Source organism: Lynx rufus, unplaced genomic scaffold (genome assembly GCF_022079265.1).
Source record: "Lynx rufus isolate CCGP_SWC_20201006 ecotype Redwood Valley unplaced genomic scaffold, mLynRuf1.p SCAF_1, whole genome shotgun sequence".
Taxonomy (NCBI): Eukaryota; Metazoa; Chordata; class Mammalia; order Carnivora; family Felidae; genus Lynx; species Lynx rufus.
Genome location: NW_025814823.1, coordinates 10,309,545 through 10,323,559, shown reverse-complemented (window position 1 = coordinate 10,323,559; position 14,015 = coordinate 10,309,545). Strand labels below are relative to the sequence as shown.

Sequence of the window (14,015 nt, the reverse complement as noted above, 5' to 3'; positions counted from 1 at the left end):
ATTTAGCTACAATAAAAAGAAAAAAACCTGGGGCGCCTGGGTGGCGCAGTCGGTTAAGCGTCCGACTTCAGCCAGGTCACGATCTCGCGGTCCGGGAGTTCGAGCCCCGCGTCAGGCTCTGGGCTGATGGCTCAGAGCCTGGAGCCTGTTTCCGATTCTGTGTCTCCCTCTCTCTCTGCCCCTCCCCCGTTCATGCTCTGTCTCTCTCTGTCCCAAAAATAAATAAACGTTGAAAAAAAAATTTAAAAAAAAATAAAAAAAATAAAAATAAAAAAAATAAAAAAACCTGTTTAAATCTGGTCCTTCTCCATTAGCGCCTGTATCAGTAAACAGCACCAGGAGCCGCCCACAGCTCGTGACAGAAACCTGATTCATGCGTGACCCCCGCCTTCCTCTCAGCCCACTGTACCCATCAATCGCCGTGTCTTAGAGAGTGTTAATCATCCCTCCCGTGGTTGATTCCAACAGCCTCCTCACTGGTCCCACACGTCCCCGCTGGCCGCCTCTTAATTCCTGTTCCATAGGAAAACCAGAGTGAGTTTCTCAAACTGCAAAGTTAAATCATGTCACTCTCCTAGGACAGCCCTTCCGCCACTTCCCACTGCTCTAAGGACAAAGTCCCAAGTCCTTACCCTCATCTGCAAGAGCCTGCATTGTGTGACCCCCTACTGATCTTCCCAGCCCCTCTCCCGATCTCTCCAGGCCCAGTCCTTTCTGCACTGTGTTTCTCTGGGCACCAAGCTCTTTCCCCTGCCACGCGTAACCCCATCCTTCATTTAACGGATTTCTGCTTCCCCTTCCAGTCTGAGCTCTGATGTCCCCTCCTCCAGGAAGCTCTCCTTGAGCCCCAGCTCCAAGGTTCCCCAACCTGGCACCTGGCACCGTTGACACTAGACCGATCGCTGATTCTGGGCAGGGGGAGGTGGTCCCGGGCACTAGGATTGCTCAGCCGCGCCGCGAGCTCAGAGGCCACTGACCCTAACCCTTCCTGCCAAATCATCCCTGTGACCACCAGAAAGTCTCTAGCCCTTGACAAGTGTTCTCCCAGGGGCAAGATCGCCCTCTGTTGAGAAACAGGACTCCAAACTCCAGGCTAAAGACCCTCCTGAGACATGCGTTCCCACAGCACCCCGAACTCCTCTGCCACACTGAGCACAGTGCAATTTGTTTCCACATGTTCCTTCCCCTCGAGACTGCAAGTTCCACGGGGGGAAAGCCAGACCAGATCTGTCTCCTTCCTGCGATATCCTCAGTGCGTGACATATGGAGATACTCGACAGTTTTTGAATAAACGAACAAAAATTTCGAGGACAGGTCTTTCTTTCTTTTTTTTTTTTTTCTTCTTTTTCAACGTTTTTATTTATTTTGGGGACAGAGAGAGACAGAGCATGAACGGGGGAGGGGCAGAGAGAGAGGGAGACACAGAATCGGAAACAGGCTCCAGGCTCCGAGCCATCCGCCCAGAGCCTGACGCGGGGCTTGAACTCACGGACCGCGAGATCGTGACCTGGCTGAAGTCGGACGCTTAACCGACTGCGCCACCCAGGCGCCCCGACAGGTCTTTCTTTCAATACTACTGTTGACATTCTCTAGTAGTGCAAATCAGCGTCTACACCGAATCGGGTTTCTCTGGGAGTGGCCTTGTGAAGAGAGCTCTGAAATACGGAATCAAGGGCGACTCTCAATCAGTAATAGATCTGATGAACCTCTGACACTCCCTAGAATTTTTCCTTTGTGTTGGGAAAGATGGAATCAATGCTCCTGTACACTGTTCTTAAGCAAGAATCTGGCAACACCAAAGATGAATCACCCATATGTTACAAAGGGGCAAAATCTAGAACATTTGCAAATTCCCCATAAATAATCCCTTTGTGCCTAGAAATTATGCCTGATTTATAATGTTTCTAATGAAAAGAAAAACAAACCACCTGGCCCTTCGTCGTCCAAATGAGGTCAATTACCAGGACTTGCTCAAGTACTGGGCCTACGATGCTTGCCTCAGAGCAAGTTAACAAAAGTTGACAGAAGGGTCAGGACAGCTCTTCCCCACCCTGGCCATCCCACCTGAAACAGTTGCTCTTCCCCCCCACCCCTCCTTATATGCCCCCAGTTAAAGAGCTTGACTATTGGCTCTGGGCAAATGCCCTTGGGTCAAGTCTGTGACCAAGGGGGCTGCATCAACTTGAGGCCCAGACTACCCATCCAGATGGGTAAAACCTGTATCAGTCATATCTGTTATAAGAAATAAGAAGGTTTAAAAATATATAAAAATAAAAATAACAATAAAAACACCTGGGATCAGGTCTGATTCTTGGTGTCCCAAAATGTCTAATTCACTGCAGTGAAAAGAATCTGAGCAAGAACTGGACCAGAATGAAAAATCATCCCTAACTTTGGCAGATGCTAAGAAATACAATCCTGAATCATAAAGAGGAGAAACAGGGATAAGAAAGATAAAAGTTAGGGGCGCCTGGGTGGCTCAGTCGGTTGAGTGTCCAACTTCGGCTCAGGTCATGATCGCGCGGTCTGTGAATTCGAGCCCCACGTGGGGCTCTGTGCTGACAGCTCAGAGCCTGGAGCCTGTTCTCTGTCTCCCTCTCTGCCCCTCCCCTGCTCATGCTCTGTCTGTCTGTCTGTCTGTCTCTCTCTCTCTCTCTCTCTCTGTCAAAAATAAACAAACATTTAAAAAAAAGAAAGATAAAAGTATCTTATTTTACCATTGGTTCAAATGAGCTTCTTCACAGATGTTATCGATCAGGATTAGGCTGGCTGCGTGTAATCGAAAACCCAAACAACTGAGGCTTAAAGAAGACAGGGGCTTATTTTTAATATCATGCCCAACAAGTCCGGAAATAAGTGACCCAGGACTGGCATGGTGTCCCACATCCATCTAGCACCCAGGTGGTGTTATCCTTTCTGCTATACTGTCCTTACTACTCGCTTCTGTCTTCAAGGTCACCTCATGGTCACAAGATGGCCACCACGGCTCCAGCCATCAGATTCACAGACAATGGGAAGGAAGATGAAACAAAGGCCAAAAAAAAATGCAATTTAAAAAAAGCCAGCATCCGAGCTGTGTCAGCCGCCATTACCAAGAGACCCACCCAAAGATCTCAATAGATAACTCAGTGGCTAACCCTGCTTTGCAAGGGCCACTGAGAAATGCGTTTTCGCCACACTGCCACTGCCGCCCCCGACACCACATTCCTCCACCCTTTCCCTCACTCCCTGTATTATTAGTCAGCTAGAGCTGCCATAACAGAAACCACAGACTGGGTGGTTCGAACGGCAGAAATTTACTCCTCACAGTTCTGGAAGCTAGAAGTCCCAAATCAAGGTGCCAACGGGGTTGGTTTCTGCAGAGACCCCTTTCCCTGGCTTGTAGGTAGCAGTCTTCTTACGGTGTCCTCACATGGCCTTTTCTCTGTATGCATCCCTGGTGTCCCTTCCTCTTCCAAGAAGGATAAGGACGATAAGGACACAGGCCCTGTTGGATTTGGGCCCCACCCTTGTGACATCATTTAACCTTAATTATACTCCTTGAAGACCCTATCTCCACATGCAGTCAGGTGACACTCCTGATTATCTAACGGGCTTTCTTAGTCTGGAAAAGAAGGAACCAAGGGTTACTGGGCAAGCAGAGAGCAGTCTCTGCCACAATAGATCAGTCTGTTAAAACTGTAAGAAATGGCAAAGTTCTGGTATTTTATCTAGTCTATGCCTCCTGTTTTCTAGGAGAAAACGGAGCTCAAACTCACTAGAAGCCACACAGCGGCTGGCGCAGAGGTGTGAATAAATCTGATTCTAGAACTGGCACTGGACTTTAGAATTGAAGTTACAGTGAATTTGATCTGTATAATCATATGGATTTAAAATAAATTTTCTATATTGACTCTTCTCTGAAAACTCAAACGAATATGCTACAGTTTGTGGGAAAACTAAACTATATATACCCAGGCCAAACTTCTAAGGGGATATTTAGAGTATTTTTCACCCATCAGGATTGTTCACATGCGTCAGAACTCCTGTCATAATCTCTCGTTTTAGCAAGATTCCAAGATTCCTGATTTCGAGATTTACAGAGCGGGCACCGCATCTTTTTACGTCTTGGTGCTCCCCCAACACCACCAAAGCAGAGCTCAATAAACTGAACCCGTGATTTACTTCAGACCTCGAAGAACACAGCTTCCTGTATTCTTGAAATCCATGAAAGCCAGTTCACAGAGCCAAATGTCTCCCAGGGACCTTTTAATAGGTTTTACGTCTTATTTATTGTGCTTATCTGACAACTTCACAATGTTAATAGACATCTCGAAAAATGTGTTGACATTCTGGTTCATTCTGACTGTCCTTTAACGTACTATCAAGTTTGGGCAGTGCAGCTATTCCCTTAAGTGCAGTGCAAAATAGATACGTGTAGCAATACATTTAAATGTGTTTCAGCCCATATATTGAATATATTATATACAAATATTATATCCCCAGTACAGCATTATAAAGTGCAGTGCTATAAATAGAATGCCAATTTCGGCTACCACCCACCCCATTTGCTTAGGTGCAAAACTCCCAGGCAGCAAGCCAAGTGATGCAGCCAAGAGTCACCTAGTCAACCTCCCACCCCTCCAACCTCCCCTTCCCCCAGGGCTGCCCTGGCCAGCGATGCATTCTTCCACTGAAGCAGATCTCCAAGTTTAGTTGCTCACCACCGTCAATTACAGCTTTCTCTGCCCAAGGTGCCCGAATGCTTTTAATTGCATTGTTGCTTACTTAATCATGCATGTGAACAATTAATTAACAATTAATCTCACTAGATTTTCCCACACGTAGTGAGCACCTATAGAAATGCCGGGGGCGGGGACGCAAATAAGGCCCCTATTCGAAGAGTTTAAATCCAAATTAAAAAAACGTGCTGTAAAGGTTCCGGTGGGCTACCAAAAATCAATGTGCAATAACGCTACGTCTTTTCCTAAGTTGCACCATTCTGCCATTTCTAAAAATCTGAAATCACTGCCTTTTAACCGACTGGAAACCCAAAAGTCCGGGTTAGAGGACAATAACCCTGAGAACACTGAAAAGGGAGCAATTCTTCCCCCAAGCTTTCAACCTTGAACAAGTCTCATCATACACGTCCATTACGGTGATTTTTTTTTTTTTTTAACTTCTGCCCCATCCTTTTACGATACGGTGGAGAAAATACTCTTGCGAGGAGACCGGGAGGGAAAAAGGGAAGGGGCATTACCGCAGCAGCAGACCCGACAAGCATTGTCTCCAGAAGCGTTCTCTGATTTTCCCCCATAGCGACCCAAGATTGGGAAGCGTCCGCACCGCCTCCCCCACGCCACGACCGCACACACTGAGGGCCCAGCCGGGCACCCCGATCCTCCCTTGCTGGCCCAGGACTCCGTAGAAGGGGCTGGTGCCAAGTTGGCGTCTCGGCCCGGGAGACCAGGGCACGGCCGGAAGACCCCGCGGACGTGGGGTGGGGGGGGGGGACACCGTCCCTCGCCCCCGCCCGCGGGGCGCGGGGGTGCGGGACGAGCGAGCGGCCCGGACGCCTGGCCACCCGCTCGCCTCCAGCCGGCGGCGCCCGCGCGAGGCGAGCGGGGCGCGCGGGGCAGGCGGGACGCGGGCGGAAGGCAGGGGGGCGGGACCGCGGCCGCCGCTTCCCTCCTCTCAAAGTTTCTCGCAGTTGCACATTTACTCAGCGCTTCCTGTGGGGGTGAGCGCCTCGCCCTCCCGGCTCGGCCGGCCGCCAGCTCCCGGCGGAAGGAGGCGGGCAGACGCGAGCGGGGCCGGGGCGGCGGCGGGACCCAGCGAGCCGAAAGGGGCCGGGCGCGGGGCGCCCCGGGGTCCCGGAGAGCCGGGTCCCCCCCGCCCGGACGCCGCGAGGGGGCGCTGCCGCCGGCGCGGCGGGGACGGGACGGCGGGACGCGGGCGCCCGCGGGGCAGGGCTGGGCCGCCCGCCGCCTCCTCCCGCGCGCGGACGCGGGGCGCGGGCGGCAGCGCCCGGGAAGCCCACGCCTCTCCCGTGCGCGCCCGGGCCGCCCGCTACTTACCCAGGGAGCAGGTGAGGAGCGAGAGCAGCGCCGGGAGTGCGAGGCGGCGGCGGCCGCGGCCGGCGGGCGGCAGCATCCCGGCGGCGGGGACCGTGCGCCCTGCTGGAGCGCGGGGACGGGAGACGCGCGGGGAGCGGAGCTGCGCCGCTACCGCTGCCGCCCCTGCCGCCGCGGCTGACCCTTCTCCGCCGGCTCCCCTCCTCCCTCCTCGGGCTCCGCCGCGCCGGCTCCGGTCGCGCCCTCTGGCGGCCGGCTTGGGGAGCGTCCCCGTGCCCGTTCCAGCGCCTGCCTGGCCCGCGGCTGTGCCCGGGGTCCCGCGACGCGGTGTGGGTAGAGGTGGCTGCACCTCCGCAGCGACCCTAGCCTCTGCTCCCTCCGGCCGTTAGTCTCCACTCCTTTTCTCCCTCTTCTCCCTTACCTGGACCCCATCTTCTGCCTTCCTGTCCCCCCCCCCCCACTTCTCCGTCACCTCCCTTTCCGGGATCTCCAGGAGTAGGTCAGTAGTTACCCTTCTCGCTCCCAAAGTGGGGGACGGGAGAAGTGGGGGGGGGACAGGAAGGAAAGGAGAAGGACTTTTTCCTCCCTGCTAACGTATCATCGGCCATTAAAAAAAAAATCAATAATTCAACTCTTAATATTGTTGGCACCAGTGTTCTACTTTGATGAAGGTGTTTTTAATCAGCTCAACTAATTTACTTAATATCCCCCTTTAATGGGCTTTGGCCAAGAGCTTAGGCCTGGAATTTGGCTTTCGACAGAAGTTTGTGTAAATGTAATTTCGTGTAAATGTAATTTTAAGCGGTTCACCGTAATGGAAGAGGGAGGGTGTAGTTTTTTTCAAAACGTATGATAAAAATTGATATACAGAGAAGTGAAGTGACGCGTGTAAGCCTCATGTGGAGAGACCCTCTTGTCCCCATGGGACTGTTCAGGGGCTTCCCTCCCCAGCCAGGAGACGTGGAAGCCCTGGCGAGGTCTGGCCCCCTTGTGCTGTGTGGTGGGCAGAGGAGGAAAGCAATAACCGAGAACTCTGAATCCCCTCTAATGGTTCTTCACTGCTTTGTGCCTCCCCCAAGCCTTGACTCCTTTCTCTCTCCTAGAAAGCATACAGGACCAAGTGCCCATCACCCACCTGAGATTAGACCATGACCTCCTGAAGCCTGTGTGGGTGTTTTCATTCATACCTCATCGTATTTGTTGGATGCCTACTCTGTGCCTGCAACGGTGCTAAGCACACCGGCACCTTCCACACGGACGGGCCACTGTTCACCCACTCGCTAAACGTTAAAAGAAGACCGGTGCCAGGTGGTGGGAATACAAGTAAGGTGTTAGGATGATAGCAAAGCAGGTGCTGAATAAATGCTTGTTGAGCCTTATAAAGGTGGAGACCATCGTGGGGCTTAGCCTTGAATGCGTTAGGATAATATTGTTGTTTGCCCAACGTGCAACACCTGCTGCCAGTGCTTTAACAAGGACGTCTAGAGACTGTGGGTTTTCTCTCTGGTTCGTACGGACTTCTTGAAACTGGAAACTGAATACCTTGTGTGTCGTCCATTTTGCGTGAATGCAAATGGCGCGATCTTGTTATTCAGCCGGGGTTTGTGGCTACATGTCAATAACTATTTTTACAAAAAGAGACATGTAAGAATCCTTCCTTTCTTTTTTTTTTTTTTTTTTTTTTTTAGTGAAGCTTCTTTTCAAATTCATGGTTGACTGCCTCGATCCCTTTTATCTTCTAAAACCTGCCTGCCTGGTTAAAAGTTCTAGAAGGTTTCCAGCGTCCAAAGCTGTTCAGCGTTCTTCCGAGAAAACATCCCGCCACATGTATTTGATTTTGAGTATCAAAACAAGATGTGTTTAAAAAGAACAGAAGCCTAATAATTAAGCAGCTTACTTACCAGGTATGTGTTCAAATACCTACTCCACATTTCGTAACAGGCAACTCTTAAGTGCTCAATCAACGTTCTTGTCAAAATGCACCACGTGAGAGTATTTTGTGTGCTGGAACAAGGTGTGGGAAATGGAGCCCCAAAGACAACAGGGAGCACACTCTGTTTAAGTAACAAATCTGCCCCAGCGTTCTTCCGTTCCACAGTAGACATAGATAAATGGCACGTTACAAAGCTCCATAACTCACATTTTAAAAAGGATTACCTTTCACTTACTCTGGTCATATGATAAATGGACTTCCTGGGAGTTCCCTCTCCCAAAAACAAGTTGAAAGTTAACTGAAACAAAATGTGCTCATGAGGACACTAACAGATACGTGGTTAGGCACCCCGTGCCTCAGTGCCTCTTCTGCTATTTGAAACACCAACTGTAAGGGACCACTCTCCATGCAAACGCGTAAATCTCGTAAACTCTAAGATTGTGATATGAAAAAAGAGCATGCCTTATCTCTGTCTTCCTGGGGGTCACGCATCTTAATTCCAGATGCCACCCCCATACTGACCCCTGAAAGTATGCCCCTCCCCTGTGCGGGAATGAAGCAAGGAGTCCCCTCTTTCTGGGGAGGAGGGCCTGTGACAACATAATTAAAACAGTCTGGTAGTTTTTAAAAGAATTTTCTAAATTCCACAGAAGAATATAAAGACCTATGCATAAAACCATAGATAGCCAAATAATCTAATAAGCAAGCTCCAAACAGATGGTTTCTGAGCTTATACTAACTATAGACCCAGATGCCAGAATCCGTTCATTTAACTGATAGTGAATGGTTTCTAGCCCACGTGTCCATTGCTAAGGCTTTGGATGCAAAGCATAAAACATGGCATTGAGCACAAACTCACAGTCCAGTTAGGGAGATAAAAATGTTCCTAAGTAATTTTTTTGCCCTGTGATAAGTGCTACAGTACAGGTGGATGGAAACACTTTGGAACATACAGAGGGGAAAACAAAATGGTGGCCATGGGAATCCATCAGTAAGGCCAAAGTGACTTGTGCAGGGTCTTAAAGGAGACCTAGGATCCTGGGCTGAGAAAAGGAGGAAAGGCGTCCCAGGCAGAGACACAACACGCACAAAGCAGATCAGTCTAAAGAAGTTTGGTGGGCTGTGAAGCGGCCATAGGGTGGCCCAGGCTTCGTGCGCAGCCCTCTCCCCGTCTGCTACCTCTCTCCCACGGCTTGCAAGTTCCCATAGCAGCAAAGACCAAGGGACAGATTCCAACTCTCCGCTCTAGGGCCCTCTCACCTTCAGGAGAGCCGTTTTCTTCACACACAGAGAAGTGGCTTTAGGGATTCTTTTCAAAAACCTAAAATCAAGCCTAGGGTCTGACAGTGGACTAGAATGTCCAAAACTGGATCTCTAGGACATAAGGTCATTGTAAATCAGACCCATGATGTAACCACCTGGCCAGTCATGCCAGTCATCCCCAGAATCCGTGCACACCTGGTAACAGGAGAGCAACGCGTCACTTCACCTGATGCTTTAAGCTTTAGGGAAGCAAGAGAATCTTTATTCCCTGTGGGAGAAGTGTAAGACAGGAAGAAGAGACACACAGCAAGAAACTTCGTGGTTCAGAGTAGATCCAGTGGCCACAACCTCCCCCTGCAGCAGGTGCTCAAGAGGAACACCCTGATAACACAAATAAGGGGGCCTCTCCAAAGCCCTAGAGGAGCCGGTCTCGCTTTGCTTCCAAAGCTATTCAAAAGCCATAGGTGAAACCTATCAGGCCAGACTTCCAAACAAGACTTTTAGCCCAAGAGGCTTATCCGCAGGATTCTTAACAAACCAACAGCCCTGAACCAAGATCCAGGAAATAAAAGTTACGGTCTCAGCAGGCCCCCAGGACAAGCCCACCAATCCAAGGCTATTACCATCAGATTTTCTGTTCTTTTGAAGATACCGTGTGGTACAAACACTTCTCTGAAGGAAAAAAAAAAAAAAAAAGCTACCTCCTAGAAACTTCTAAACAGAAGTAGATCATCTGCTTTTGTTCTTCTTTCTGGAATCACATATCCTCCAGTTTTCGGTAAGATTAGGGATTGCTCCTGATAGCTGTATCAACATGAGCAACGGGAAGTGTCTGTGTTTGAGTTTTTTTGAAGCAATTTAAGTATATTTTATCTCCTCTGTGATCCATTCTTTTTTTTTTCCTTGAAAGAGAGAGAGAGAGAGAGAGAGAGAGAGAGACAGAGTACGAGTGGGGGAGGGGCAGAGAGAGAGGGAGACAGAATCCACAAAGCAGGCTCCAGGTTCTGGGCTGTCTGCACAGAGCCCAACTTGGGGCTCGAACCCGTGAACCACAAGATCATGACCTGAGCCAAAGTCGGACACAACCGACTGAGCCACCCAGGCGCCCCTCTAGGATCCATTCTTAATAGTCAATTTATTTAAACTATAATAATAATAATAATAATAATAATAATTCACCCATGTCTCCTATCCCCCACCCATTACCTCTGGAAACCGATCTATTCTCTGCATCTATGAGCTTGTTTATTTTTTTTATATATACATATATTTTTTAGTCTCTGCATATAAAAGAGATCATACAGTATTTGTCTGACTTATTTACTCAAAGTCCATCCATGTTGTTGCAAATGGCAAGATGTTATTCCTTTGTGTGGCTGAATAATATTCTTTATTCTTTTCTCATTACCCATTCATCTATCAGTGGACACAGGTTTTTTCCATAGCTTGGCTATTGTAAATAATGCCGCAATGAACATTGGGGTGCAGATACCTTTTCCAATTGGTTTTCGTTTCCTTTGGATAAATACCCAGAAGTAGAGTTGCTGAATCCTATGGTAGTTGTATTTTTACTTTTTTGAGGAACCCTTATACTGTTTTCCATAGTGGCTGTGCCAGCTTACATTCCCACCAACAGTGGGATCCCCACTATTTCCAGACGACCGGATATTAAATGTAGAAAACGCTGAAGACTCCATCAGAAAGCTTAGAACTAATAAAAAAAATTCAGTAAAGTTGCAGGATATAGAATAAGTATACAAAAATCTGTTGGGTTTCTATATACTAATAATTCACCATCAGAAAGAGAAACAATCCCGTTTACAATTGCATCAAAAAGAATAAAATACCTAGTAATAAACGTAACCAAGGAGATACAACCCTATTTGTTAGAAATTACCAGAAATTAATGAAAGAAAATGAAGAAAACATAAATAAATAAATAATAGCTATGTGGTGCTTTTATTAAGACTTTTATTAAAAACAGAAGGTGTGGGTCATAAATGCACAGCAGCTTACATGAAATGTGTTGGTGTTTTGGGTGCTGTTGCCAATAAATAGTCATTTCTTTTACAACAGCTGCTTTCAGGTGTAGGATCCTGGTTAATAAACTCAACAAAACGAACACAATTCTTTTTCACTTATCCATCAATAAACATGTCAGAGAGTAACGGCAGGTAGGAGGCCCCCACAGGACCTGCTGAGGTTGGGAAGAGAAACGCGTTTCCTGGGGAGATCACAGTCTGGTGGAGAGGACCGAGATGCACATGAGTAGCCATGAGCTTGTGTAGAATATGGAAAGCACTCTAAGAAGCATCTGAACAGAGTATGACAGAAATGCAGGGAGAAGGTTAGCACATCCACCTGCGGGGCGGAAGAAGGTCTCGCACACGGGGAGTTGAACTGCGGGTTAAGGGTCAAAGGGGCTGTCTGCAGCGAGAGAAGGTGAGAAGGGCATTGCAACAGAGAGAACAGGGCGGCCAGTAACATGGAAGCTGGGAGCTACGAGTTCAAAGACTGAGGAGTTCAGTTTGGCCGGCACATAGGGAATATGAAGGAGAAGCCAGTTCGGGCTGCCTTGAGGAGGACGTTAAATGCCATGCTAAGGAGATTGACCTTCCGTTGAGTGTCGCAGGAAGGGCAGTGGAGAGATGGGAAAGGTGTTTCAGTGGTAATGACAAAACCCTCCACCGTGACACCGTAGCTCCTAAGGCCTGTCTTGTGTCCTAAGTCTGCAACCGCTGTCAGAAAACCCGGTACGTAATGTTCCCTGTTCATGTGTGTTGTGTCCTGATTTCCTGAAAGGGCTATGCTGTGAAAAAATTAATTCAACGGTAACACTTTGGATGAATTGGAGAGAGGAAGGAAAAGCAGAAAGAATGGTTAAAAAAAAAAAAAAGCACACCCGAAACTAATATAATTACTTTCAACTATGTGACTTCATTTAACCCTCCCAAAAAGTATACATAAAAGGGCCATTCTCCTCGCTCTGCAGAGCGGTAAAGTGAATCTCAGGCAGGTCAAACCCCAACAGCCTGAACTGCCTTTGGTGGCACTTTCTTTCCACAAAGTTGTGCTCTTTAACCAGGGTGGCAGCAGCAGGAAGAGAAGGGATCAGGGTGAAGACGTGACAGAGGGCAGATCAACCATCCAGTTCTCGTGGGTGAACGGCTATTGGCTGGAGCGAAGAGACCGCAGAAGGAGACGGACGGAGCAACGAACTAAAACAGAGATCGGCCGGAGGAGCGAATTGGTAGAGAAACAAATGGCAGTTCATCATTACTACCATTATTACTGACAGCTACACCCTCACAGAATCAACGGCCTAATAGTCATAGCTAATATTTAATAAACACGTATACACCACGTACTCAGCCAAGGGCTCTACAGGCATTACTTCTCGTTAAATAACGTTTTGTTCAATTCTCAAGACGATTATTTCACGCAGCTCTCAAAACTTTCTGTGACAACACTAACATGTTATTTGCTTTTTCATCTGTGTTGAATTTCCACCAATGGTGAAAAGCAGCACGGGTCAAAGTGCTGTTGTATTGGCTCAGCGCTAATCAAGGCAGTGGTAACGGCAACACAAAAGCCAAGTTACCGCTTAACGGAACAGTACGAATTACTAATCTTATTAAATGACGCCGTGAGTACATGCCTTTTTGATATTTTGTGTGGCGAAACTGAGGTGTGGCGTCAAAGGACTTCTATATTTCAAACTCTGACATCCTCTCAAGAAAACGCACTCGTGTGATCACTGAACCGGATGCTTGTTTTTTTCCCCCTGCACAACACCATTGTTAGTTGATAGACTGACAAACCATGGCTCTTCAACCTCGGGGACCGGGCACACACTTTCTCAAAAAGAAACAAAGTGAGCCTGTCACTTCCAGGAAAAAATAACGGATGGCATTCGCTGCCAACGGTAAAATTCAGGCTTTGACATGAAACTTGAATTTTGGAAAACTCGTGTCTGCTACCATGAGCCTAGTAGCCTCCCGATCCTTAAAGACTTTTCCATGAGATCAAAGGTGGTATTAAGAAATGTAATTTTCTGGGGCGCCTGGGTGGCGCAGTCGGTTAAGCGTCCGACTTCAGCCAGGTCACAATCTCGTGGTCCGTGAGTTCGAGCCCCGCGTCAGGCTCTGGGCTGATGGCTCAGAGCCTGGAGCCTGTTTCCGATTCTGTGTCTCCCTCTCTCTCTGCCCCTCCCCCGTTCATGCTCTGTCTCTCTCTGTCCCAAAAATAAATAAACGTTAAAAAAAAAAAATTAAAAAAAAAAAAAAAGAAATGTAATTTTCTTTCTGATATCCTATACTGACGCATGTCAACGTTGGGAAGACGCGCCTACTTCCGTGAGACAGTATTTTCCAAATGACTTGTGTATGCTGTTACAAAATCATGAATGGGTTTTAGAAAGTGCTATTCAAAGTAAAAGACCAATGAGTTTTAACGTAACACAGTACAAAATTCACTGATATGGCTTCAGATTCCATGCTGCAACTAATGTTTGAGAAACTCCCAATTATCTCGAGTTTTGGTGTTTGAATGTCTGGGGCACCTGGGTGGCCCAGTCGGTTAAGCATGTGACTTCAGCTCAGGTCATGATTTCATGGTTCATGAGTTCGAGCCCCACATCAGGCTCCAGGCCGTGGAGCCTGCTTCGGATTCTCTCTCTCTCTCTCTCTCTCTCTCTCTCTCTCTCTCTCTCATTCTCTGCCCCTCCCTCATGTGCACACATGCTCTCTCTGTCTCTCAAAAAATAA

General features: G+C 48.2%; 1 protein-coding gene and 1 long non-coding RNA gene across 3 annotated transcripts in view; one reads left to right on the top strand and one right to left on the bottom strand.

The window, feature by feature from the left end:
- The window catches only part of B3GLCT (beta 3-glucosyltransferase), a 119,205-nt gene extending 112,922 nt beyond the window's left edge, over positions 1 to 6,283 (bottom strand). The window contains exon 1 of the mRNA XM_047078539.1: positions 6,057 to 6,283. Within this exon, the coding sequence (XP_046934495.1) occupies positions 6,057 to 6,132 (76 nt within the window). The 5' untranslated portion in view covers positions 6,133 to 6,283. The remainder of the gene's footprint in view (positions 1 to 6,056) is intronic.
- Positions 6,284 to 6,367: 84 nt separating this feature from the next.
- Positions 6,368 to 12,620, top strand: LOC124511383 (uncharacterized). 2 transcript variants are annotated; one of them, XR_006961878.1, is made up of 4 exons: positions 6,368 to 6,552; positions 7,157 to 7,376; positions 7,742 to 7,957; positions 12,335 to 12,620. It is a non-coding gene; the product is annotated as an uncharacterized LOC124511383 (long non-coding RNA). The 2 variants fall into 2 exon arrangements; XR_006961877.1 differs by lacking the exon at positions 6,368 to 6,552 and having other exon boundaries at positions 6,564 to 7,376.
- The last annotated feature ends 1,395 nt before the right edge of the window (positions 12,621 to 14,015 follow it).